Source organism: Mustela erminea, chromosome 8, assembly GCF_009829155.1.
Source record: "Mustela erminea isolate mMusErm1 chromosome 8, mMusErm1.Pri, whole genome shotgun sequence".
Classification (NCBI taxonomy): Eukaryota; Metazoa; Chordata; class Mammalia; order Carnivora; family Mustelidae; genus Mustela; species Mustela erminea.
Window position 1 is genome coordinate 27719849 of NC_045621.1, and position 27852 is coordinate 27747700.

Below are 27852 nucleotides of genomic sequence, written 5' to 3' on the forward strand. Positions count from 1 at the left end.
TGAGCTGTCCCAGTCCTTGGGCTCCTCGTGGCTGCAGCCCACTGGCCCTTTTCCACCGACTCCTACTTGCCCATGTCCTGCGTCCACTCTGCACCAGGCCCCTGACCTGACCTGCAGAACCCAGGGGCAAGGGGCTGCTGTCTCTCTCCTCTGACTGCACCGCTCTGCTGATTAGCACAGCCAGAGGTCAGCTCGCTGCGGGAGTAGCCCTGTCCCATTGCCAGCTTGTAACCCTGGGACTGAGTCTCCACGCCAGACTGCTGGCAGCAAGAAGGTAGCAAAAGAGATGCCTACATGGGGACTCAGTACATCCCAGTGGGCTAGGTCTCGTGTGTGTGTGTGTGTGTGTGTGTGTGTGTGTGTGTGTGTGTGTCTGCACGCACACAGGTGCATTTGTAGTACTCCTGCTGCCATTGTTTAGAAGCAGCTGATGCCTTCCCATACTTTGCCTTGCTTAGAAATTGCTGAGACTAATCATTAGTCATTTTTGCCAGGGAATGAGGAAAATCCAAGTCTTTGAAAGAGGAAGGCAGAATTTAACCCCCAGGAGGGGGGTAAATCCAGCCCCGCTGGAACTGGATTTCCCAGATCCTACGCTTCTACTCACATCTCGAGGGCCTGGGCATGGCCGCAGGGGACAAAGACAGCTTCTCTTTCCTCAAAGAGCTCTGGCTCAGGAGGGTTGGGTCTAAGAACCCCTCTAGATGCAGGAGGAGGGACATCGGGCTCAGCCCCTAGAGGGGACAAGGGAGGCACATGGGGAAGGAGGCCATGGGGACGCCCGAGCCCATCCAGAGGGGATTTCGTCCTTCCCTGCCCCTCCTCCAGACTGTTCACCAGTGCGCGTGCTTCTGTGTGTGGACACATGCCCCTGCCGTGGAGGATTCCATTTGCACAACGGTCTTCCACGCTGGTTCCGGCCACAGAGTCCCCGGCGGAGGGGTAGAAGATTCCAGTGCCCCCACAGGACTTCAGACTCACTCAGAACCTCAGGGGGTGACCCACCCAGGCTTCAGCACTTGTCAGCCAAGTTTGAGACCAAGTGAGAGACAACTCCTCTTTGGCCCCCAACCCCAACCCTCTGCCCCGCCTGCCCTCCTGTGGCTGTTCCTGCCTCTTCCAAGGGCAGCCTCTCCAAACACTGCCCACAGTCCAAACGCCTGCCCACAACAGAGCCTGCTCGGCGCCAGGCCCCGCCCCCGCCTAGCTCCCGCCCCGCCTAGCTCCTGCCCACCGACACTCCCTGGTCCGCCAGCTGGTAGGGCCTAGGACTCCTGGTGTCCAGTGGAGGCCCAGACAAGAGCCGTCACGGTCCTCATCGTTCAGGCAGGGCGGAGGCGAGCCCTGAAGGGCATTTGAGTCCCACCGGGCCGCTCAGGCTTCAGCACGCATGCAAGTCTCCTGGGGGTCTCCTGAGGGTCTGGTCTGCAGGCCTCTGCCTTTCCTATAAGCTCTGGGCAATGCCAACGTTGATAGCGCGGGGTCCGCACTCACATAGGAAATGGAGTGTCTTCTGTGTAATAAGGTGTGTCGGGACTCAAGTCCCTGCCTCAGAGCCCTCCAGCAGCAGCCCGCTCTCTCCCTCCTCCTCCTCTTCCCGGCACCCTGGGAGCACAGATGCACCCCCCACCCGCCACCTCCCTGGTGGGACCCCTCAAAGCCAGGCCTCAGAGCCCAGCCACAGGTCCCAGCCTGCCATCTCCTCAGTCTCTCTCATCCACTAGCCCAGGCCCAGCTCGAGGTAGCCACATCCATCCACACCTGGGTGGCACTGGAGGGTGATCTCCTGCTCACACACCTGGAGTCCCGGTCCACTCTGTGGGAAGCTGGCCAGCCTGCCCAGTTCCCAGGCCCCCCATCTGGCCAGTTCCCCCCCGTTGGGTCTTCTGCCTGCCTCTCACTCATCAGAGTCTGTCCTTCCCTCGTAAACAAAATCCTAAGGGCCAAGGAAGGGGTGTGAGCTAGGAAACGCATGGGCTTTCAGGGTTCACAGCCTGCTTGGCCGATTACCCAGCCTTAGGATTTCAAGCAATCTCCCCACGTCTTTGAAGCTCTGTTTCTTTCAAAGAGAGCCTTCCTCTTTCCAGGAGCGCGTGTGTGACAAAACACACAGACACACTCGGCATGGCCTCCAGAACTTAGCGGGATTGTTCAATGCCAGCTGTCACCAGTGGTGACAAGTTCCAGTTCCACCTGTTAGAAGCTAGGTGACTTCTCACAGACTCAGTTTCCTTCTTTGTCGCCTCAACGTAACGACACCCTCTTTCGCCGTGGTCCAGAAGGCTCCAGAGGCTGTCCCGAGAACCAGCTCTGCATACACTGGTTGGTTCCAAGCTGGTCCTATGACCCAAGCAGGGCCCATCAGAGTTAAAGAGCACTTGCCCTAGCATTTAATACTTGCACAAAATACTGGGGAAAAGAGCTCCTTGCGGGGGCTGCCGCGCTGGTTGGGTATGAGCTGGGAGCGCCTCGTGACCCAACGCTGGGGCACAGCCTGCCTGAATGGGAACCCAGCCCAGAGCTGAGGGATGGAGACCAATTCTGGCTCCGCCATTGGAGCTGTCGGGTCCCGCTGGGCCTCGAGAGCCAATAGAGTGCTTTTTTTTTTTTTTTTCTCTTAAACCAGTTTGAGCGTCGCTCCTCGCTGAAAGAGTCCAGATGAAACTTTCATGGCAATGAGAACCGAGACCTGGACGGCGGGAAAGCCACTGGGAGAATGATGGGGGAGCCGTGTGCGAGAGGCACCCCCTGAAGCCCACCGCACATCTGGAGCCTGGAGGGGGCCCCTTTGTGCTCACCGCTGAGCCCTGGGCAGACCCCTTCCCAAAGAACACAGCTAGAGAAAGACACAGATTTTTCTTTCGCTTTATCATGAATAAAGCCATACAATGGGCGCAAGGAGACAAAGCAGCTGTACAGGAGCGGGCGGGCAAGGGCTTCGATACATTCATATCCAGGGAAGTAGCGCAGATTGGGGTTTACACAGGTGGCAGAGGCTATAGGCACGATGATACAAAATAGAAAGGATATTTCCATCTATATAAATACACAGCCAGGGGGTCGGGAGGAGGCTGGGTTCTTCCGTCTCTCCTGCAGGGGCCGGGGAGGCCGGGAGGTGGAGGCAAAGAATCTCTTACATTTGTTCTGGACGGCATGACAGAGGGAGGAGAGAAAATGGGGGAACACGGCGTGTGAACACCGATGTGCTCACTCTCACACACAAACCAAACACGGCCACCCAGGAGAGTCTCCACCTGTTTAACACTGATCAGAAACCAAACTTGGGACATCCGTCGGCAAAGACCCCACTGCCAGGAAGAGGCCAGGTGTGGGACGTACATGGAAGTCCTCCAACAGTCTGGACATCGGAGGACAGAGAAGTCAGGAAGGAGCCCATCTGCCAGAGCCCCACACAGGGGAGCGAGTCATCCCCAACAACAATACTGCGGTTCCTCCCATCAGGGGCACTCCTGATTCTTTTCACGGCTGGGTGATATTGAACTGGATGTCCTATTGCCCACCCACTCCCTTTGACGCTAACCCCACGTTTCCTAAAGAGATCAGCAAAGTATGCACCGTATACCCCTCGCGCACGCGCACGCGCGCAGGCGCACACACCTACATCTAGCCTTACACTGGCCAGGAGCTCCAGTCTCCAGGTCCTGGGGCCTGGACCTGGATGAGGCATGGATCCTGGATTCTGCCTCCAACTTCTCCAAGGACCCTGAGCATGGGGAGATGTAGGGGCTGGAGGGAGCCCCCAGACAGGGCATGGACCTACTTGACCTTCCCAGGGCCTGAAGTTGAGAAGCTCCAAAGAAGCGCGGTAGACCCGGGAGGGCGGGTTGGTGGACAAATGTCCAGGGCATAGATGTTCTGCTTCTAGATGCCTCCACACACCTTGTGTGGCAGGAGGAGCCTGCCCGACCTGGACTGGGGCACATCGGAGTATCCTCCCTCTCCTCCTGAGAGCCCCCTTTATAAGGATCACACTTGTCCAGCTGGCTGTGGCTTCTTCTGGCCACCAGGCCCCACTGTTCCTGTCCTGCCAGTCTCTGATACACAGAGGGATTCCTCAAAACCCAAGGGAGAAGGGGTCCACGAGTTTTCAGAGCTGCTAGGAGAGACTCCGATGAAGAGGGGAATCAGAAGGCCCATCCTAAACCTCGGACACAGCGTACATGGCCCTCAAGCAGCTGACTAGGTAAGGAAGCCAGGACACCAAGACTGCTGGGCAGGGGCATTTCAGGAACCCCTGGAGGTGGACCCAACAGCTCCCTTCCTTCCTCTCTCCCCTCTGGGGTCACCTCTCCATTGTTCCCGTGCTCTGTCCTCTCCTCCTGGTCTACCGGCATGAACTCCCCTGTACCTCGTTGACCCTCTCTCACCGAATCAGACAGATGTCACTTCCCTGCCCTCTTCCCTCCAGACACCGCTCAGGCCAGCCCCAGGGAGGCCCCAGGCCGACCTCAGACGCCTGGCTGGAGCACAGGGGGGGCCATGAGCCTGCCTGGCGTCTGCACCCCGCCCTGTAACCTGACCCTGCCTCTCCCGTTCCTCCTTGCCAACCTCCCCCGGACCCTGGCCCTGCCAGCCTGTTTTCAAGACCAGACAGCACTCTCCTGGCTGACAGACAGATTCAACAGTAACAGCAAAAAGGGGTGCGGGGGAGGGAGGAGAGAAAAGGTTAGACATTTACACAATAATAACAATAATGATTAAAAGTGCTTTCTCTTAAAGGAAATCTTTGGCAAGAATATACTGCGGTGCTGTGTGTGTGTGTGTGTGTGTGTGTGTGTGTGTGTGTGCCCGTGCGCACGCAGGGGTGCACAGACCTAACCTGTGAGACATGAGAGGGCCACAGTGTCCTCCCAACCAGTGTCTGACCCCAAAGTGGGGCCACTTGGAGACTGGGGTACCCTTCCCCAGCATTCTTCTGGAAACCCACTCCTTCCAGAGGGATGCAAGGGAGTGAGTGAGGAGTGAGCTGCTCAGCTTCCCAGGATGCCCTGGTCCTTCCCAGGGTCACACTGGGCTCAGGCCTGAGCGGGGCAGGCTGGCCGTGCCTGGGAGGCAGGGGCTGCCGGTGGGCAGTAGGAAAGCGTGTGTGAAGGCCCAGGGCTGGCTGCTGAAGGGTCTGCCGCTCCGCCAGGCCCCGAGTGAGGAGAGGCCATCCAGACCAGGAGGGGCAAGCGCCCAGGGCCACGTCCAGCGGGAGATGTAAGATATTTACAGAGGAAGTGGGGAGGAAATATCTCCCATCTGGGGAGAGAGTTGGGGTGGGTGGGAAGGAGGAGGGGAGGATTTCTGGGTGTCTGGCTTGAATGCCTCAGAAGGAAGAGCGCTTTGGAGGAACCTTGGTCACCAAGTACAAGGCTGCAACCTTTAGGAAGCGGGGGCCTGCTCCCCACCGTCAGACACTCTCCTTTCCAACTCCCTGAAAACAGAACGTCCACACAGATACAGCTTCTTGGAGGAGAAAAAATGCAAAAGACACACACGTCCCCATCCACCACACACACCCTTGTCCCGGCAGTCCCACAGGGAGGAGGGCAGCCCCCCCCCCCCCCGCCGCCCTCTCTGGGAGCTGACTGTTGTGCCCCGGGCTTGCCAGAAAATAAGGGGGCCAAGGGAATGGAGCAGGTGCCACCACTGAGCCCCTGCTTCCTCCAAGAATAAAGGGCCCCTACATTTCAGACTTCACTTAGACATGAAAAAGGGATGGAAATTGGTTTATGCCCCGGGAGGCAATAAAGCAATATGGGAAAACAATAAATACTTCTCGTCAATTTACCTATTCTTTTTTTTTTAACCTTTTCTTATATTTTATTAGCTTACAGATTCTGTCAGTATGTCCCACATATATATTATATATATTTATATATCAGTACAATGCCTCTCTCTAAGGGACCCCATAGGCTTAAGAAGCCCCCCAAGAATGGAGTCCTGGTGAATTTTCCATTCCAGCTTAGAGTCCTTGGGTGGTGGTATGAGGGGTCCCCAACTGCCCAGATGGCCTCTTGGCCCTCTGACCTCAATGCATCCCTTGGCCCCTCTGTTCCGTGGGCAGCTTGGTTCTGCCAGGGAAACCAAGGCAGGGGGGGGAACAGCAAGGCTTTGGCAAGGTAGGCAGGCCATGTGGGATGCACAGACAGCAGCAACAAGAAATCTGCTAAGGACATCCCAGGCAGTCCGGTAGAATCAGACCCCAAAACACTCACAGAGGGAGCCACGAGCCCTTCAGGGGCCTTTCCTGGGGATTGCTGGGCAGGGCTTCTGAAAGCAAGTTCCCCAGGACAAGCTCCAACTTGAGGACCCTGAAGGACAGGGCAGGGCAGGGCAGGAAGGCTCAATACCCCACACCCAGAAGGGCAACAAGCAGATAAGGAAATGAGGAAAGGCTAGTCTGGGGCACAAAACCCAAGAACGGGCTGAGGGCTCGGGGCAGTGGGAGCGACCTGCCCAGGCTGCTGAGGGACCACACATGTCCAATCTGTCCAATCCGCTGAGCTCCGAGGCCAAGGCCGCCCCTCCTGGTGGCTCTCTTCCCCAAAACTACGCACATGTGTGTCTGCACCTCCCTCCAAAACCAATATTCTGGCCTCCCCTGCCCCGCCGGGGTCTTTGTTGAGAAGGGGCTGACAACACCCAGGGCCGCGAGAGCACAGGTAAAGGGACCCACAGTCTGTGACCCAGAATCCTGGGGAACGGGGCTTATGTCCCCTCGGGCTGCCCTGTCACCCCCTGCTGTCACCTTCTCTGGACAGGAGGCACATGTGTATGCACACACACGGGCACAGACAAGGCTAGGTGATACGACCCTGGCTAAGAGGCACGTGGAAGTCAGTGTGTGAGGACAAGGGTGTGGTCCCACGACACACCCTCTACACACACCTGCACACTGCACGGCGGAGGCACAGTCCCGAGACCCTGCAGTACCCCAGGACTCAGAAACTTTCAAAGGCAAAAGTTCGGCCACTTGATGTTCCGTGCTGGCTCTATTTGGTTCACCCATCTACCCCAGAGGCGGCCAGAAAAGGATGCTCTCAATCTGATTTCTCCTTGCCAAGCAGTAGGGTTAGGGAGACAGAGCTTTTCCATCTACTCCCAAATGACAGATCCCCAAGGAGCTGGTCGGTCTCCTCTGAGGAGCCCCATCCTCTCAGAGGGGTGGGGGGAGTCAGGTGGACCTGGTGGGCAGTGGAGGCTTTGGGGGCTCCACAGTATCCATCTACCCAGGGGAATCCGAGTTATTCTCCTCCATCTTTTTCTTTCTCTCTCTCTCTCTCTTTCTCTCTCCCCCTTCCCCTCTGCAATTCACTTCCCCCTCCCCACGTTGCACTTTCTTCTCTCCTTCTCCAAAATTGGCCCAAAGTCCTCCTTCTGGATTCAAGGGTGGTCAGGATTCATGGGTCCCCTCCCCACATGCCCCATCCCCACTGCCCTGGCCCTGGGCGAGGGGTGGCGTTCATCTCTTCTGGCCGGCATTCAGCATGACCTTGGAGACGAAGTTGACGATGGCAGAGGCAGGCTGGTTGGGGTCAAGCTCAGCGAAGAGGTGGCAGGCGTTGTCGGTGGTGCTGCCCTGCTTCCGGGCCACGAAGCCGAAGAGCCTGTGGGGGGTGGCGGGGGCAGGAGAGGGGGTGACAGGCGTGAGGGGAGGGTTGGGGGGTGGGGGACGCCCGAGACCTGGGAAAGCTGCCGGTGTGAGCAGGCCCACCCTCAGCTCGAAGCCCCTCCCCGGTCTTCCTACTTCCCCCTGCCCACAGGGACGGGAGAGAATCCTCCCTCTGGTCCAGCCCCAGAAAGCCAGGTCCCAGGGATGAGAGTGTCCCTGGTTTCGGGGTAGGCAGTCACTCCCCTTTGAGGAGCAATGGGGGAGGAGGAGCTGGAAGCAAATGAGGAGACTGGACAGCAAGAGGTGGGGAGGAGACCAAAAATAAAACGGGGACATTCCTAGGCAGGCTTCTCGCGGCACTTCCCAGCCCCACCCGGCGCAGCCTGTTCTCGCACACAACACAGAAGCACGTGAAGGAAACACAGACGGCCTGTCAGAGTGCTTGGCCTCCTCAGACACAAGGAGAGGATCAGGGAGACAAAAGGATAAGGGGTTGCCACCCCCCTCACACTCACACACACACACACACACACACACACACTTCTCCTCGGCTCGAGAGAATGGGAGGGGATGGGGGACCCCACACCTGTTCCTCCCCACCCCCACTCCCTGCACCAGAGTGACCTGGCATTCTCTCTGCAAAACAGAGTTAAAAATATGAGCAGAGAACAGAATGTGAGGCCGGGTCCCCTCCCCGTCGGCACATTGCTAATTAGAGCGAGATGGGGAAATCGGACAGCTGGAGATTCCGATGGAAACCCCTCTCCCCAGGACTGGACCACAACAGCTAAAATTAGCAAAGTTGGGTCCTGCCTGCCACCACCCGCACGCATAAACACACACACACACGCACGCACGCACACACGCACACGCACACGGACGTAGGACTTCCTACAGCTTTGCTGTCCCCACCTTTGTTTCAGGAGCCTGGAGCAGCTAGGGCCCGAAGTCCGGGATAATGACCTGCCCAAGTGCAGGGGATGCCTGGGTCCATGGCCCAAGCGCCAGCACCTCCCTTCCAGGCCGCTCAGGCTCCTTGGTGCCCAGGAGGGCAGTAAGGGCGGAGGGAGGGAGTGGCTCCGAGCCACCGCAGGACCTCGAGCCAAGCCTGGCCGCCTGGTTCTGCCAGGGTGGGGAGCCAGCCAACCTCACCAGCCTAAACATGGCCCGCCTGCCCTCCCTGCTGTTTATTTCAGCTCCCCCAGCCAGTTCAATGACTGCCAGGTCCTTTCTCTGCTGGGGGGAATGGATCCAGGCAGGAAACCTCAGCCCCAGGGCAGGGAGGAGCACTTGCAGGAACCTGAGAACACGCCTCCCGAAATCTGGGGCCTCAGGCACCTGGCACACCTACCCCCACCCCCCACCCCCCCACCCCGGCCCCAGTGCTGTCCCCTGACTGAGCCAGGCTCTCCTGGGCCTCTGCCCTGCAGAGCAAGGTCACGTCAGCAGGAAGCTCAGCACAAACCCAGCTCCAGAATGAGAAGAACAACTTCCGGGCTTGGGAGCAGCCCACTTCTGTCCCCCACCCATCATCTCCCCATCACAGGGCCCGGTGGTGACCAAGGATGAACTCCTTCAGACACAGAGCTTGGGCCTGCTTGCTTGGGTCAGGGACTTGGAGACCCTAACGGTCCTGGGAACTCAGAGAAGCCTAAAGCAGGTGTGAGGCATGCTTTGAGATGGCTGGACACCTGGGTCCTCCTTTCAGCTGGGCCGCCCATTCTTTACATGGCCTCGGGCATGGCGAGGTCCCCTCCATCCCACACAGCCCCTCTGAATGCTCCCAAGGGCGTTCATGGAGCTTTCCACTGTGGAGCAAGATTCCCTCCAGACTACAGGATTCACAGAGGCTCACCCAAAGAGTGAGAATAGGAATCAAGGAAGCCAGGATTTGGGCAGAAAGACCATTCAAACAACCCCCTGCCCCGTGGCCACAGCCTCCAATATGTTTCCAGCTCCCTGTCCACTTCCCCAGCTCCCTGACAGTCTGGTCCTAGGAGAGGCAAGGTGACAAGACCAGCTCCAGCCTCAAGAAAGGAGAAGGCAAAAGTCCTCGCTGCTTGGCCAAGCTTTTCTCCCAAGTGACTGACCCCAGCACAAAGGCCTCTGTTACCCTTCACCTACCCCTGGCCCCAGATTCTAGGCCTCCCCCTGAAGCAGCCCGCTGGGGCAGGAGAGAAGACACTTACTTAGCGGGGACACCTCCCTCTGTTTTCATCCACCTGTGGAAAGAAACACACCATCGCATAAAACACTACACCTTTTCACCCCCTAGAACCCAGCCCCTCACATGACCAGGCCTCCTGGGGGAAGGCAAGGGAGACCCCATTCCAGGTGGATGGAGGCCTCCAAAAATCAAGCAGGGGGAGGCACTGAGGGTGAAGAGAACCCCGCAGCCTGTCTCCCAAGGAGCTCTCTGGTGTGCAGAGGAGAAGCAGATTCAAGGTCAAGGATATGGCAGAGGGCATGGAAGCAAGCATCTGAGTCCCTGGGAGGGTCTCCAAATGTGTGGTGGGAAAAACTCAGACAGCTACTCAACACAATTACTCACAGTCTCACAGACACAGGCAGACCTTCAAGTTGAACCAAGAATATTCACCCACAGCCACATGTGCACACACTTGCACACACGGAGACTCCAGTGTTCTAAAAGTGTGCAGAAGGCAAGGTGTCTGCAAAAGACTTACTTTCTCTCCTGAGGATCCAGGTCACAGAAGGTGACAGTGTTGAGTGGGTAGTGTCGTCTGAAGAAGAGCCTGAGGTACAGATACCAGGTAAACAGAGAATGAGCGTGGAAGGGACCACTCTCTTCCAACCTCCCCTTGCAGGTCAGGCCACCACGTGTAGCTGTCACGGACTGACCTCCACCTTATACACAAGATGGCCTGGGCCACTCATAGAAGTGATGCCCAGGGACAAACAGACGTGTCACTGAAACATGTCCCAAGTGCTAGTACGTGGGAAAAGAAGGAAGAAATTGGTATTGAAGAAGGAGAAAATGAGCAGACCCTGGAGGAGGAGAGAAAGAAGTAGGAGGGAGAGTCTGAGAGGAAAGGCTCTGCTCTAGAAAACAGGCACTTTTGTCAGTTGTATTTATGGCTATGTGCTCAATCCAGGCACAACTGTAGTAGGAAAGATGCAAGGAAGGAAGGAAGGATGGATGGATGGATGGATGGAAGGTAGGTGGGTGGGTGGGTGGATGGAAGGAAGGATGGATGGACAGACAGAAGGAAGAATGGATGGATGGATGGATGGATGGATGGATGGACGGACAGAAGGAAGAATGGATGGATGGATGGATGGATGGATGGACGGACAGAAGGAAGAATGGATGGATGGATGGATGGATGGATGGAAGGTAGGTGGGTGGATGGGTGGATGGAAGGAAGAATGGATGGACGGATGGATGGAACGGTGGGTGGGTGGATGGATGGATGGACGGAAGGAAGGAAGGATGGATGCATGCATGGATAGAGATAGAAAGGGATGATGGGATAAATGGGTGGGAGAGGATAAATGGAGGATGAATGGATGCAGGAATGAGCAAATCAACTGGTGAGTGGATGAGTAACCGGACGGATGGGTGCGTGGGTGGGTAGAAGAGTGGATAGGTGGCTGGATGAGCAAGCAGGTGGCTGGATGGATGCATGGATGGGTAGGTGGATGGGTGGGTGGGTGAACAGGTGAGTACAAGGAACAAATGGTAAGCGGGTGGGTAAGTAGATGGATAGACGGTCACCGGGAGAGAGCCCGACATGGAAGCAAATAGAAGAGGCTTACTTTCTCTGGTTGTCAGTCAGTGTGATTCCCTGGGCAGAAACTTTGAAGTGAACGATGGTGGCAGCTGGTGTGGGGTCAGCAGCCAGCGTCTCAGAAGTGGCTTTGGAGATGGCCTGTGGCCCAGTGAGCGACTCCATGTCCACGGAGTTGACGAAGAGCACATTGCAGGCTGGAATAAGCCCGCCCAGAGAGGAGTCAGTGGGGCCGCAATGGGGTGGCGGGGGGCGGGGTGGTGGATGACACACCACGTCAGCTCTTTGGGGAGAAGGAGTGGATGAATTCTAGGCCAGCCCCCCAGCCAGGCATCTGCACAGACATGTGGACTGCCTGGCGGTATTCGGGTCTGCAGGGAGGGACAGGGCAGGCCAGAGGAGAGGGGAGGAGCCCGCGCGGGGACCCAGGCTGGGGCGGCCACTCACCTGCCCCTTGCTTCAGCAGATCAGTGGTGGAGTTGGCAGAGCCCGAGCTACCTTTCGACTCATCTGTGGGGTCTGAAACAAAAGTTTAATTCAGCCGGTAATTAAAACTCGAGAGCTGGAAAGCAGCACACGTCTGGTTGAGCCTCAGGCAAGCTCTGCAAATACTTTGTGCAACGGATACCACTTTTCATAACAGGCCCTGGCAGGTGGCACGTGCGTGTCCAGTCGGAACATTCCAACAGTGACGGCAAGTGTGCTGCACGCGGGGGGAGCGCTCTGGAGTCCAACAGTGTGGGGTTCAGACTCTCGCCCCAGCCATCTGCCAAGGAGCTATAACACGGAGATGCAATTGTACCCATTTTGCTGGGTTTTTGAGATGTTCCACGCACAGGGGGAGCCCAGTGCTTGGCATAAAGCAGGTCTTTGAGTGGCAATGGCTGTCGCTCTTGTCATTGCCCGTGGGTATGTCTTTGTGTAGCTCCATGAAGGCCCGAAGCCATCAAGCCCTTAATGCGACACAACTATAATTTCAATATTAATAAGAACTGAGTATTGTCGGTTCTTATTGACACGCCAGACTCTGGTGTGCAGGCTTCCGAAAACCCAGATGGCCGAGCCCCAACCCCGAGTTCCTGAGTAGGCGGGGCCTGAGAGTATTTGCATCCAAGTTCCCAGGATGGCCGACCCTGTGGGTCTGGGAACCATACTTTGCAAAGCGCTGTTTTCTACAATGTAAATATCAAACAGTTTTATAATTGCTCAACTACTTTCATAAGTTTCACAGAACTATAATTTAGTTGGTGTCCAAAATGTGGGGTTAATAATGCTACTTAAGTTGTATTTGAACCTTTAAACCAATAATGTTGGTCAATTATCATTAATAATTCAATGAATTGAGTTGGATACATTGAAAATATCAAATAATACTGGGGGTTGTGTGTGTGGGCATAACTGCAGGAGCTCCAAGAGAAACTGGAAGAAATTCCCAGAGACACTCCTGAATATTCTAGTTTTGAACAGAGGATGGGGAGAAGGGACCCAGTCTCTAGTTCCTAGACCTCGAGGTCAAGGCCAAGCACAATCCCCCACGCTTGGCCCTTGTATGTGGGGCCGGGTGGCAGAACCCCGTCCAGTGTCTGTCCTGGATGTCTGTCCGCCCTCCTCCAAAGCTGAAACACTTCTCTGACAAGGGCTAAACTCTCCTTCGCTGGGCCCATGGTCCCACTCAGATTCTCACCTATAAATTCTGAGGCTCTCGGGTTCCATTTATACTTCCCACAACCAACAAGCCTTGCTCTTCTCATCAGTTCCGCAACCCCCTCAGTCAGAGGACACCTTCACAGCCAAGCAGACCGGAAACTCCAAGGACATCTTGGCCCCGTTTCCTTCCCACGCCAGGCAGAGCCTGGCCACCTCTTCCTCCGAGTGCACTCCCTCCTCTTCCCTCATGCCAACCTCCAACCCCCGGGGAACGTCCCCCACCACATAAATCCTCCTTCCCCTCCCCCTCCCCTCAGCCCCATCCACCAGTGCCCATCTCAGCCTCTATACATGGTCCTCCCCATGACTGTTTCCTACTTCAAGTGCCTCCCCTGGGCGTATTCTGAAGATTCGTGAAAGAATTCCTTAAAGCCACCAGAGAATTTTCCAGAACAATCTGGCAAGTCAATTATGTGTGCTCCTGGAGTTAAGTTTTTTAAAGAGCTTTTCCTTCTTCTGTATTGGGTGGGGGTGGGGGGAAGGAGAGAAGTTTTGAATTTCCCCAGACTGGCAAAATGACCCATGTCCTCCAACCCTGGCCTGTGTTCTGGAGCAGCTGGCAGAGCGGACACAAGAAGGAGGCCAGCTCGGAGATGTACTTGGAGAGCAAGGAGTCTCACGTTCCTACCTCGGTTTGGAATGACCAGCTTACAGGGCAGAGCCAGTGGGATGATGGAATGCTGGTAGACGAGGGCAGAGAGAGACCCTGTGGGAGGAGACAGCACGTCAGGACCGGTGTCCCTGGGAGCGGGCCAGGGCGCTGAGGAGCCGAGACACCCCACCCCATTATCCATAATCTCTGGCTTCTTTATCACCTCTCCCTCAGCCCAACAATGAAGCTGAAAACCCACCCCCTTCTTGTTAGCAAGATCTAAGCGAGAAGGTTCCAGAGGTTCCCTCTAGCTGCCACAAAGGTCCTTTCCAGAAAATTCCTCCCAACATCTCTCTTCAGTCCTTCCGGCTGCTGGGGCCCCTCTCAGGGCAGTGCAGCAGAGGTAGCAGAGAATCGTGGGATGAAATCCCAGCTCAGTCACTTATCAGCTCTGTGTTCCTTGGGTAAGTCTGGCTTCTGTGAACCTCATGTGGGAAATGGGGCCATAACACTTCCCAGGCAGAACTGTGAGGAGACCAGAGGTAATAAAAGGTTCCCAGACGGTGACTTTCACATCGTAGGGGGCCGTCTGTGGTTGTTAATTCAAATTCCAATGATCAAGCTTTTCAGGCAGTGGGACAAATACGAAAAGGCCTGTGGCTAAGCGAAGCAGCCACGGTACAGAGGACGAGGGCCACTGGTCCCTGCACCCATGACAAGGGGGACCAGGGACCACCTGCGACTCTGCGGGCAGGCTGTGGAAGTGGGGGACAGCTTACCAAAGTTTGGCTCATTGGGGCACCCCTTGAGCTTGACTCCTCTGGGGCCGGTCTCGATCAGGAAATGTCTCACCAGCTCGTGGGTCATGTCCCCTGGGATGAGAAGAGAGGAGGATAGAGCACTTTTCGTGGCACCCTCCCTCCGCCTGCCAGTGGCACTCCATCACTTCTCCCCACCGCGGCTCTGGGAGGGGAGCAAGGCTGGGATGGGCAGTACGGCCGGAACCCCAGAATGGAGAGACCACCACTCAGGCAAATACAACCACAGGGTCCCCATAATCCTGCTTCCCTGTGCTCCGACCCCAGCCATCACCAGGCCCAGGGCTTGCCCTCCTGAAGAGTCTGACTCAGCAGGGACCAGGCCCCTGCTGCTCTTGGGGTCCTCAGGCACCTCAGTCTCTGAGGACACAGGACTGACGACCATGTTGTCCAGAAGCCCTGTTCGAGGAGGGGGAGCTACCTTTTTTATTCTGCTGCATGATGGTCGGAGGGGGAGAAGACACCTTCATGGCCAGCCCATAGGCCCCTCGGAAGGAGTGGCTGTCGCGGATGATGAAGGCCCCTGGCTCCTGGTCCTTGAGGAGTGCGATGGCTGGGAGGGAAGGAGAAGAGGAGAGAAGGGGGTGGGGAGGACAGAGATGGCCGTGATCTTAGCTGTGACTCGAGGCCTATCGAACCTCGTTCTTTAGAACCGAAGGTTCAGAAGGGTCCTCCTCTGCTACAGGAGACAAGTGTCTTCTATGAAAAGCCAGGTAGTAGATATTCCGGGCTTAGCAGGCAGTGCAGCCCCTGCTGTAAGCACAGGGCCACCACGGCCGCCCGACGGCAGCCACACACAATACGGAGGCCAGTCGACATGGTGCGTTCCCCTCAACTACAGTTAAACCAACAGGCAACAGTTCGGTTCGAACCTGTCGCCAACACCTGCCTGCCTGGGGAGCCTGAAGTGGGCCTCATCCCCAGCCCCACTATCCCAAGTTTGCTCTTTCTGTAAAACGTGCACAAATCTTCCACTTTGTGTAGACATGGGGCTGAGATCTGCTATTATGTTAGCTGGCCTTTTACTTTACTTGGAAAACCCAGACTTCGCTGATTTTAAGGATCCTTCATGGGTCTACAAACCCTGCTTCTGCACCACCCCCACGCTTCACCGTGGGGAGGTGCCTCTTACTGTCTGACCTGTGACTGCCACGTGTGACAAAAAGGGGGAAGTCTGCTTGTGTTCCATGCCCAAGGAAGACACGGTGGGCGGCAGGTAGCAGTGACCTCCGATGGACCACAGGACCCTCGTGCCACCTGGGACTCACCCTGCTCTCTGGAGATCTCAGGCTTGTACCAATACTTGGAAGTGTCCTGAACAAACTTCACTTTAGCCCGTGTCTCAGGGCTGTTGTCTACAAGAGAGGAAGAGAGAGAAACAGCGTTAGGGGTTGAACTGTAGCCCCCTAAGAAGGTCTGTTGGAGCTCTAAGTCTGGGTACCTGTGAATATGACCTTATTTGGAAATAGGGTCTCTGCAGATGTCATTAAGGTAAGGTGAGGTCGTGCTGGGTGAAAGGGCAATGCCATAGGACTTATGTCCTTATCAGAAGAGGGGAAGACACAGAGACACGTGGGGAGGGTCATGGAGACGGAGGCAAAGACCAAAGGGTGTATCTATAAGCCAAGGGACACCGAGGATTGCCAGCCACCATGAGAAGCCAAGAGGAGTCCTGGTGCAGAATCTCCCTTGAGCCTCCAGAAGGAACCAAACCTTCGAAAACCTTGACTTTGGACTTCTAGCCTCCAGCCCGGGAAGGATTAAATTCTGTCGTCTCAAGTGACCACGTGTGTGGTACTTGGTCACGGTGGTCACAGAAAACTAGCACAGGAAGGCGGTGTCCTCGCTGCTGGAGGGGACCCTGAGCAGCCTGCCCATCCTTCCCCTCTCCGGCCAACTGTCACGCATCATGAAGCTGCTCTTCTGTCTAAGAGCCTGGCACTGCATTCTCCCCAAGCTGAGGAAAGGCCTCCTCCACTCCATCCCCTCCTTTCTCCAGAAGTTTTGGACTAAACCCTTCCTGCAGCTTCTCTCCCACAGGCTAAGGCACCCCACCTTTTGGCCTCTCTCTCCACAAGATGGACTTCCCAATTGTGTCATAACCACCGCAAAGATGAGGGAAGAAAGAGACATTCCCATCGCTTCTTCCCCAGCACCCCTCACACCCTATATGGAGAGCCCGTGTTCTGCATCACAAACAAATTCAGCCCTGCCCTGGAACAGAGGAGGATCTGCCCTGGAACAGAGGAGGGGGTGGCCTAGAGGCTATCTACTGTGCATCATATACCTACCCCACTTTTCTGGCAAATGAGCCTCACTCAGACCCTCCACAGACCAGAGACGCTTTATGGAGCATTTAGATTCTGGAAGATGCTCAGAGAGCATCAAGTCTGACCACTTAACTTTACAAATGAGAGAAGTGAGGATCAGAGAGGGAGAGGGACCTGCCCAAATCACACAGCTGGTTCTCGGAAAGGCTCCTGTAAGTCCTTCCCAGGAAAGGAAACACAGCCGCCAATGCGTGGTCCTCACTCTCCAAGCTCCTCCTTCATGTTTTGGCACCAAAGAAATAAACGGGGGGCTGGAGGAAGAGGGAGAAAGGAAGATTCCAATTGTATATGTGTTTTTGCTCTCCTTTCTTGGAAGAGAAGCTGGGACAGAGGGAGCCTGGGCTGATGATGCTGGGAAGCTGATGGTGAGGACCGAGCCACGAGTTAGATTGTGTGTCCAACACTCAGTTCATTTCGACTTGTCAGTTACACTGTGCTCGACCCCTGGGACCAGCCTCCGGAGGACAGCAAGGGGGTAGGACAGCTCCCTTTCCTGGCAGCTGTGCGTGGAGGGGGGGGTGCTCTGGGCTAGGCATCTGGGCCACAAGGGCTGCCTGCTGCCTCTCTCTCTCTGCTCAGAAGGCCCAGGCCCCCACTGCTGCTGGGGCCTAATGAGCTGTCAGAGGCGGCTGGAGCCCCATGTGCCTTCCTGTGTTGACTCCAATGGCTATTTTAAGCAGGGAAGATGGTGGGAAACAGGAAATGTCCCAACTACTAGAAGTTTTCCATCCTCCAAGAAGAGGGGCTGGGAACCAGATGTCCCTGGTGGGCAGCAGGAAGCAGGGGTGTGCAAGGTCATTGTAGGTGTCCCGAGTTGGCAGGCTCAGGGCAGGACCCAGGAGAGTCACACTGAGCATCAAGGCATCTGGGCTCCACCCTGGGCTGCCGGAAACTGTCTAAATCATCCTCGAATGCCCCAGAACCCCGGGGCCACTCTGCAACAGTCATGTTCCAGGACTGGCTGAGAGCTGCAGATCAGCTGAAGCCTCGACCTCTGTGTTTTAATAATGAGCCCTCTCCACAGAGGAGAAAAATGCCTAGTTCTGATGATGAGTGAAGAATTCAGTGTGTGAACACACATGGGCTTCTGCAAAGCCGGGCCGGTAGGAAACAGACTCAAGCAAAAGTGCCCAACCTCTGGCCTCGGCCCACAGGGCAGCTAGCTTCTTGATCCGTTATTAGTGACATGCACACAGGGGGATCAAAAGGTGGGGACAGAGTGCCGTGAGTGGCCAAACATAGGAGGTCCACGTTGGGAAGGCAGATTTTCAAGGGAAGGCTAAATCACAAGTATGGAAACATGATCATTCAACTCTAATCACACTTTAAGGCACAAACTTTAGGGTACGTGGGCCCAGATCAGAAATCATTTATCAAGTGTGTAACCCTGGATGAATGACTGAGCCTCCCTAAGCCTCGGTTTGCTCCTACATAAAATGGGGGTTGTAAGGGGGGGCACCTGGATGGCTCAGTGGGTTAAGCATCTGCCTTCGGCTCAGGTCATGATCTCAGGGTCGTAAGATTGGGACCCGCATTGGACTGTGATCAGCAGGAAGCCTGCTTCTCCCTCTCCCTCTGTCCCTTCCCTGCTTGTATTCTCTCTCTCTCTTAAACAAATAGTAAAAAATCTATAAAATAAAATTTAAAAATAAAATAAAATAAATAAAATAAAATAAAACAAGGGCAAGAATACCTACTGTGCCATGCAGCCGTGAAGACTAAGGAGCCCATGAGTGGCTCAGAGCCTGGCACACAGCACGTGCTCAACAGGTGGCAGAAGCCAGGTTGGGGGAAAGGATCATCATTCACAGTAAGGTCACCATTATTACTCTCCTCCTCATCATCCTCGTGGGCACCCACATCCTCATCATGGAATCCGCACCCAGCACACTTACTCTGAGGACACCTCCAACTCCCATTGTACAGACAAGGAGACTGAGCCCCAGAAGTCAGTGATCTGCTCAAGGTCATATGCCCAAAAGACAGAGGCGGAGACAGATACCTGAACTGGCAGATGACCCGTCACAGTAGAGGCAGGGGCGGCAGGAGGGGCTCACCTGGCATGGAGTACTTGGAGAAGTCGGGCAGCGTGTGGGAGAAAGAGACAGTACTGCCCCCGCTGGGACTGGACATGCCGCTGGCCACAGGCGAGGAAGACACCTTCCCGTTGACGGTGGCATAGTTGGGGAGGCTGCCCGCGCGGTCTCCCACGGACATCCTCCGCTTTTCCGGCAAGGCTGGTGTGGGGCTCCCTTGACGGAAGGCTGCTGAATCCGGCGACGGGGAGGTGGCAGGGCTGCTCAGGCCCGGGTAGTAGGCAGGGGACACGGGGAAGGAGGGTGTGGAGGGCGCCTGGTAGCCAGAGGCACTGCTCTGCCGGGACAGTGTGGGTCTTGGGTCCTCGGGGGTGGAGTGACCACCATACGCGACGTGCCGGTCCAGGCTAGGGCTGCCGGGAACCACAGATCCAGACCCTCCCATGTGCCGGCCCATGCTGGGGCTTCCCGGGCTGGCTATCGTGTTGCCATGGAGACCAGGAGCCAGGCTGCTTTGGTGGGCCCCAGGGTGCCGGCCCAGACTGGGGCTTCCCGGAGTTGTGGCCACACCACCATGGAGGCCAGGAACCTGGTGCGCCCCGGGATGCCGGCCCAGGCTGGGGCTTCCCGGAGTGGTTGCTGCACTACCCTGGGGGCTGGAGACAGTGCTGCCATGCAAACCAGTTCCTGCTGGACCCATCACCTGGCGGTGACTCAGACTGGGACTACCAGGGGCAGCCAGGCTGGGGTTGATGGCCCGGCGGCCAAAGCCAGGACTGGGGGGGGTGTTGGTGCCCACTGTCCTGTGGCGTGCTTGAGGGCTCCCAGGCACCGTGTGGACACCGGCCACAGTGAACTGAGACCGCGCCTGGCCTTCCGGGGAGCCAAACTGCTGAAGGGAGTAGTCGGGGCCGCCGTAGCTGCTGCCCGCAGGCGGGAGAGGAGAAGAGCTCTGGTAGTTTCTCTGAGCCGAAGGGCTGGGCTGGCCCAGGCTGCCGGGACGAAAGCCTGAATCCAGCAGAGGCTGGGTGGGTGTCCGGGGGCCCTGGTCACTGCTTTCCCCGGACGGGAAACTCCCCACCGAAGTGCTAGAGAGAGAGGAGGCCGAGTGAGATGTCAAGGTGAAAGACAAGCTCTCCGTGAGCACGCAGCCCACCCTCCCACCACCAGTAACAATAAGAGTTCCACTGGCATGTGTGCCAAAACGTCATGACTTTTGCACATCACCCTATGGAAGCAGCGGAAGAAGAGACGGAGGCTCAGAGAGGTGAAGCACTGAGCTCATGATCACACAGTAAAAGACCAGGCTTCCAGCTCAACTGCATCTGATTTCAAAGCCCGTGTTTCCCCCACTGTCCCTGTTGACTCCTAAATAGCAAGTCAAAATGAGGGGGTCTCCCTAGGGACACTGAAGATAGCTCTCTTCGTGTCACCTCCAATAGCACCAAAACTGAACACCAGGGAGGGGTCGACCCATCTCGCTCCTGTTCCTGCTGGGAGCGTCCCCACCTGGACTCACTTTTCCCAGAAAACTATGATCGTCTTTGGACACAGAGAGTGCTGGAATTGGGCTTTCATTCCTGGTTAGCTCCAAAAGGCAAAGACAACAAGTCTCACAGAAGGAGATTTCAGCTTATTGTAAGGTCTGCTTTCCAGCTGTTGGATCTGGCCCCTAATTCAACAAGCTGCCTTGCATGGTAATGAGACTCCTATGGTTAGCAGTATTTAAGCAGAAGCTGACCCGCTTCTTGACCTGAATGTTGTTGGGGGGATCTTCTCTATTGGGAGGTTAGATTAGATGAGCTCAGAGGTTGCTCCCCATTCTAAGATTTCAATAAAATTCATTTCAGAGGGGGCTGGCCCTGGGGGAATGGCCGCAATCATAGATTCTCCTCTGAATTTTTGTGCAACTATCTGTACAGCAGGGCAATGCAGCGGCCACCAGCTGGGAAACCTAGGTTCTGAAAAACCTGGTTAACTTTTCTCCCATGGCAAAAAAGGGGGCTGAGTTAGATAACCCTGATTCCTTCCAGACCCAAAGTCCTACCCCTTGATGATATGGTAGGAGAGGCAAAGGTTGACAGGGACCCTGTCTGAGCTGTGCAGGGCGGTAGCAGGCGAGGTCTGCAGCAGGAGCCCCTGGACAGGGGCCAGGGGTGGGGGGGCAGTCCTTACACAAGACGATGGGTCGAAGTCGAGCTACAGACTAGAAGGAGTCTTGAGGCCAGGAAGGATAAGCTCAGGTCCCCGGGGGGACCTGGGGTGGTGGGTCAGGCAAGAGCCAAGGGCAAGAAGCAGGTCACGGGCCAGGCCAAGAAAAAGTCTACCTCGAATCCCAGAAGGAGCTAGAGTGGAATGCCATTCCTGGGACGGAATAACACGGACTCTGAGGAATGGAAGGATATGTCAAGCTGAGCGGGGCGCGGTAAGGGCCAGTGACATGGAGTTCTGGAAGACTAACCCCACAGCAGAACCGCTAGCTTCCTGAGCCCTGAAAAGAGCCAACTCTACAGCAGGAGGAATCTGAGTGAGAACCAGTGAAGACATCCTAATATCAGGGTGCCCTGAACAGGAGCCACGGTGGCTGGCCAGGTTAGGAAAATCCCCTTAAAGGAAGAATTCACCTTCTGCCCAGAAGCAGACTTGCCAAGAAATGGAGCCATCTGCCCTGGGCAGAGGTTGGAGAGGGGGCGAGATGGACCAGGGTGCTTGCTCGGCTTGAGGTTCTCAATTCTCAGAACACAGGAGAACACAGCCTCTGCCCCCCCGGGCCACTCCTACCCTAACCTGGAGGGGCACGCTGCACCGGGCCAAGGGAGGGCATAGGGCACACAGCAAACTCAGCACTGGGCCTGGCCTGTGACAACAGGAAGGGATGGCTGGAGAGTTTCTGGGCCCCATGGAAGGCCAAGGCAGGAAAGGGGGTGGACATGCAGAGGGATGCCTAGCAGTCTCCCCTCCTGGAGGAGAGCCCTGGTCGGGGCAGGCGAGCCCAGTCAGCAGCCCCAGGCCTGGCACCCTATGGCAGGGCTGATCTTGAGCTCCCTCTCCCATGTCAGATCCCGTTCCCCCTGTCACAAAGCCTCCAGCCCCCTCCCCCTGCAGTCCACACATGGGGGCCTCCCTCTTCACAGCCCTTCCCGGCCTAATTCCAGGCTCTCCTCTCTGTCTGACCCACTGAGAATGCCAGCTGTCCAGCCACGTTCCCACCTGCATGTGCATGCCCTCAGCCCCACGCATCAATACATCCACACCCCAGCCCTCTGCCCTGGCTGCGCTGTTCCTTCTAGAATGCCCGTTCCCTCCTCCTCCTCCACCTTTCCACAACTGCTCATCCTTCTGGCCTTACCACCAATACCTCCAGCCCCCAGAAACCCTCTCTGCATCCCTAGCCAGAAATAGCGGCCCCTCGCTGGGAGCTCCAAACCCTTATATGTCTGCTCTGGGCACATCTATCACCCTGGGACAGGCAGGCACAGAGACGCAGGCCCAGGCGAGAGGAGAGACGGGGGCTCTAGAACCAGACGCCTTTGGTCCGAATCCTATTTCTGCTACTGTTTAGCTGCAGGACCTTGAGCAAGCTATGTAGCTTCCCTATGCCTCAGTTTCCTCTTCTAAAAAATGGGATCATAAGAGTACTTACTGCTCAGGATTGCTGAGAGGACTAAATAAAATAACCAGATAAAGCATTTAGCAAAGTGCCTGGCACACCAGAAGCACTCGCTACAGAGTGATTGCTGTTGGCTAAGTTTTGAACTTGTGGGAAGGACTGGTTCCCCACGATGGCCCTCATTCCTTCCAGCACAGTTCCGGACAGTGGGATCAGATTCAGTCTGGGAATTATAGTTCATCCACGCTCATGCTCCCCGTGGGCTTTGGCACCCAAGGTGCTCTCTTGATGCACCCCTGCTTCCAAGGTACAGCTATCTGGATATGATTTCTGCCCAACCATGCTCTAGGCAGATCCAGGCCTGGGTCCTCCTCCCCGCTTACCTGTCAGCGCTGAGGATGGGGCTGCTGGTGGAGAGGGGGCTGGGGGAGACAAAGGAGCCTCCCAGGGTCCCGTTCCTCAGGGGCGTCTCATGGCCATAGGCCTGGGCAGCTGGGGCGCTAAAGCTCTTGGGCTCGGGGTCCTGAGCTCGGGGTCCAGCCACTGCTGTCCTCACCACCGACTCCACATAGCTCCGGGGCTCTGGAAGGGGGCAGAAGAGAGACTGAGATCCACGGGGGCAGAGTGCAGACCCCTCCCAACCTGCCAGGGAATTCCCCAGCCTGTGGGGACAGCCCCAAAAAGACAGCCAAGCATGCAAAGGGCACTTCTGGGGTTCTATCAGCCAGCCCATGCCTACCCAACTTCTCAGTATCGTGGAGACGCTGTGAGAGCCCCCACAGAACCCTACAGAAGCTTCCCAGAAATGGACTCCAACTTTGCCTCTGAACACAGTTATCATGGAATCTTCCCTCCTATAGTTAAGCGCCCCTTTTAGCTGCTTCCTCCCTCCTAGGTGCCCCCTGGCATGGCTGGAGTCTGCTCCGGCCCAGCCTTGCCCATGTTCAGAACAGTGCCAGGCTTCCCGTGGGCTCCACCCACGCCCAGAATCCAGAAACAGGCTTGCTGGCCTAGCAACAGGCCTATGCCGGCGAGACACGCCCAGTCCCTTCCACGCCAAGACACACCCACCCACCGTGCCTGACACACTTAGCATTCCTCTAGAGACTGACATCATTATCCCTGCTTGGTGTTTAGAAGAGCCTAAGAATCTGGGGAGTTGGGGGACAGGGGCCAGAATGGGCATTCTACAGGTGAGGACACGGAGGCCTGGGGTATGTGACATCTGGAGGCAGACCGGGAGATCTGATTCCCAGCCGGGATCTGCCTGACCCTCCTCCCAGATCTGTGGGGCCAGGCCTGAAAGGCACTCAGGGTGACACAGGGAGAAGCAGCAGGACACTCCTGGCTTCTCCTGGGACATGATCAGGGATAGATGATGTTCCCATCACCTCCAAATCCGGCCCCGCCCTGTCTCCCCCAAGTAGGACGTGATCGGAGCACAGCTCATGCACTGACCCCAATCAGGGCATCTGCTGAAACCAGCCCGAGAAAGAGAAGAACCAGAGGGTTTGTTCTGCCCTGGGCAGGCCAGGCTCCGGGAACTTTTGCTGGCCAGGGCACGTGGGGGCGGGGAGAGACGTCAGCAAAGGGACAAACAAGCATGGCGTGAGGCAGAGCCAGCCAGCTCCGTGCCCGAAACTGGTGTCCATATAGGCGGAGCCCAGCCTCGCAAGAGGCCTCCTCCAAAGTCTCCTCAACCAGCCGGGGGCCACCCACCCACCTCCCAGGAGCCTCAGACCGCTTTCCCTCCAAAGGCCTGGATTCTGTGCTGCCCGCATCTGAGGGTTGGAGCCTGGAGACACTGCAGAGACCCTCTGGCCCGGTGCAGGCACACATTTTGTTTTGTAAAAGATTCCACAGTAAATATTTCAGGCCATTTAGAAAATGGTCACTGGAGCAGCTAGTCAAGTCTGCTTTTTCAGCAATCACTCGTAAACAAAAAAGCGGGGCCGTGTTACAATAAAACTTTCTTTACAAAAACAGGCAGGAAAAAAAAAAAAAGGCAAGAAGCCAGAGTTGGCCACAGTTGGCTAACCCCTGACCTCACCCCTCTTCTCGGCCCAGAGAGGTAGAGAGATCTGCCTCAGAACACACAGCCAATCAGTGGCCACCGTCTCCTGACCCTCAACGCTGGCTCCTGGTGGCCTAGAAAGGGCCCCAGCATCCTGGGGATGCCGAGAACTGGCAGCCACCCAGTCCGCCAGCATGTCGGCCTCAACTATTAATAATGATAAAAATAGCAAACAATTACACGAGGAAAGCAGGAGAACGTCAGTAATTGGAGAATGTAAGCAGCTCACCCCATCACACAGCACCAAGGGGCAGAGTTGGCCCAGGAAAGCAGGCAGTCTGGCCCAGAGCCTGCCCCCTCGCCTACGGCACATACGCCAGCCAGCTAAACATCAAGGAGCCAGATTCGTCTTGGGGGACCAGCTGCATCCTTGCCATGCAACAAGGACCCCATAGAAACAGTGGAGACACGATGCCAGGGCCGACCATCCCCTCCCACTCCTCGCCCTTCTGGGTCACTTCCTGAATACTCCTCCTACCCTTCCAGGCTCCAGGCTTCACCCCCGTGCCTGCAACACTTGCCACCCAACTCCCACAGGGAGACAGTGAGGGCTCCATCTGCTCCCCGGCCACCCCAGGCTGATTGCTGATCTCTATTCGCTGCACCCCACACACCCCTGGGGCACACAGCGAGCCCCCAACAGGCATCTACCCTACAAGCTAGCAGATGCCTGACTTTCACCCTCCAGCTCCCCCCACCCCCATGCAGAGATGCATCAGAACTAGGACCCAAGGGGCACACGTTCACTTTACTCATCCCCTGGAATTCGTGCTGACCCCAGAAGTTCAAGCTACAGCCCCCGTGGGTGATTCCTGAAGTCTGTGCCCTTCTACCTGTTGATGGCCCCCCTTCCACTGGCCAGCCCGTTCTGCGCCCCTGGAGGCCGCTACTGACCGCATCACCCAGACCCTCAGGTCCCAGGGTCCCAGAAGGCTTTGGCCTTTAGCCTGTGAAAGAGACTGGCAGGAGATGGGAGAGAGAGTGAGGAGCAAAGGTCAAGGTGCCAGCGCCTGCCTCCCTCTACCCAAGACCACAGCTCCGGTCAGGGTTCCTCTCCGCCAGCTCTCTGCTTTCCCTGAGGTCTGGTGTGGGAATGGCTCCCTCTTCCTGCTCGAGATCACCCGGGGGTGTTCACCATCCATCACTGCTTTACCCAGACCTTTTAAACAGTCCATGAACCTCTCTGTTGTCCCATAGAATGAGCCATCCATTTCCTACCACGACCCGGGCCCATACACTGGGTAAACAATACACATTAGCCTATACCCCACCTATAAAAACAAACAACAACAACAAAAAAAAAAACAAAAATACTACATATATCCCTTCCACCAGCAGTAAAACAGATAAAACAGGCCTCACCACCCTGTCGCCTCGTCAGAACAGAGCCACAGCAGGGACCTGTGGACACTGATTCCAATCCCACCTGCTCGCCGGTACCCAAGGCTATGTCTCCACTCACTGCTCCTGGCCTGAACGTGACAGCCTGAGCTCCAGGCCGGGGGCCTGCACATAGTTGGCACAGGGTGGCGGTGGGATGGCGGATCAGAAATTCTGGGCTGTCGGGAAGCCCAGCGTGGTCACATTCGTAAGGCATCAGTGTCATCGTCCCTTCCCCAAGGCCACCGGATTGTAAGCCACAGAAGCCAGACGAGAGTTCTGCCTGAACTCAGGGAACAGGATCGCTTCCCCAGGGAGAAGCAGCATCTGCCTTCCTTCCACACGGCAGGAAACAGTCCTCAGGCTCAGAGGCCAACCAGCCCCAGGGCTCCGCTCCCAGGCTTGCTGGATTTCAGCGACCCAGCCCACCCGGCCCTGTCCTCACCTGTTCCCCTCCCTTCCCCGGTCCTGACACACGACCATCCTCATCTCTGCTCGGCTAGTCCGCTACCATCTGTCACCCCTTCCTGGCCTGCCAGGCCCACCCGAGGGGCAGAAAGGAACCAAGTCCTCTGTTTCTCATGAGCCCGGAGCAGGACGGACCTTCGGGAAGTTACTTCCTTTCTGGAGTCCATCTCCAGAACTGTTCAAAACCAATCTTTAGGGCCAAAAACAGTTTCCCCAGTTTCAGACTCAGTTATATTGAAAACACCTCCTTTTTCTGCTTATTCTTTGGCTTTTTCTCTCTTCCCAACCACAGGACAACATACGAGTCGCAGGATCCCCCTTCTTTCAACTCCTGGAGGGGGTGACCTGAGCCAGGCTACTGAAACTTGCTGGGACTCAGTTTCCTCATCTGTACAAGGGGAATGAGACTACTCACCTGCGCAGCCAGGATCAAGTAACAGAGATGGGGAAGCTCCCTCTCGTTCTTTCCTGCTTCACCCCACCCCAGCATTTCTAAGCAGCCCTTCCCGGCGCCTGCCTCTGTCCTGGCCACACCCGCTCCTGCGTCCCCTCCACCCTTCCCTCCCACCCCCTCCTGCTACTTTCCTCCTCTCGTCCAGTCCTGGGGCAGCTGCACCCAAAGGAGATGGGAAGAATAGGAGAGGTAGGGCCTAAGGGTGCTTCACATGGAACATTCCAGAACTCAGACTTACTCTAAGTGGCTGTTGGCTGCTGAGAGCAGAAGGAAGCAGAAGAGTGACTTGGCCCCACCAGGCCCAGGGCGCGGTCAGCTCTTCACCCCTACCCTGAGGTGCATTTCCTGCCACTGCACACCCACCCCCAAGGATCTAGTCACCTGGTCATCCGTACAGAATCTAACCAAAAGAAGCTTCCACACCTTCTTTCCCTGTTTCATCTGGGAAGATATTCTTGATGCTGACCTCATGTCTTTACTGCTGCAGGCTTTCTTCCTCTCCTTCCTTCATGGAGGACAGTGCCCAGTCCCCAGGCCCACTGTTTAGAGGTTGTGCCCAGCACAGTCACATGGAAAAGGGGGCAGCCTCCACAGATCTGGCATTCGCTCTCAGCCGTGCCCCTGACTGACCGTGTTAGGCCTTAGACAAGACATTTAACAGCCCTAAACATCATCTCCTCATTGGTAAAATGGGGTTCCTACCACTTTCTTTTGGATGCATCTGTGATTGCTAAACAAGATGATGTGACGATGGTCCTACATGGTCCTACTCCTGCCTGCTGAACCTCATCTGGACCACATTCCCCCTTGCTCCATCCTCTAGCTCCCTCTTACTCTCAGCCTCACTGATTATATTATTCCTGGGGGGGAAAAATGCAATCCTCTCCAACCCCAGGGCCTTGGTACATGCTTTTCCTCCAAATGGAATGCTCTTCTCACCTGCCAGTTTCACCAAGTTAAAGTCACTCACCCTCACATCTTACTTCTTCAGCCAAAGTCAGGTTCTTGGCTAG

At 56.2% G+C, this 27852-nt stretch overlaps 1 protein-coding gene across 12 annotated transcripts in view; it reads right to left on the minus strand.

Annotated features, from left to right (window-relative positions):
- Positions 1–2849: 2849 nt before the first annotated feature.
- Positions 2850–27852, minus strand: part of TNS1 (tensin 1) — a 178626-nt gene continuing 153623 nt past the window's right edge. For all 12 annotated transcript variants that reach the window (XM_032354754.1, XM_032354749.1, XM_032354747.1 and 9 more), the window contains 11 exons: positions 22847–23045; positions 18875–19941; positions 15756–15842; positions 14909–15040; positions 14449–14541; positions 13706–13783; positions 11818–11889; positions 11399–11567; positions 10306–10374; positions 9808–9840; positions 2850–7613 (listed from right to left, as the gene is read on the minus strand). In XM_032354754.1, the coding sequence (XP_032210645.1) occupies positions 7469–7613; positions 9808–9840; positions 10306–10374; positions 11399–11567; positions 11818–11889; positions 13706–13783; positions 14449–14541; positions 14909–15040; positions 15756–15842; positions 18875–19941; positions 22847–23045 (2144 nt within the window). In that variant the 3' untranslated portion in view covers positions 2850–7468. The remainder of the gene's footprint in view (positions 7614–9807; positions 9841–10305; positions 10375–11398; positions 11568–11817; positions 11890–13705; positions 13784–14448; positions 14542–14908; positions 15041–15755; positions 15843–18874; positions 19942–22846; positions 23046–27852) is intronic.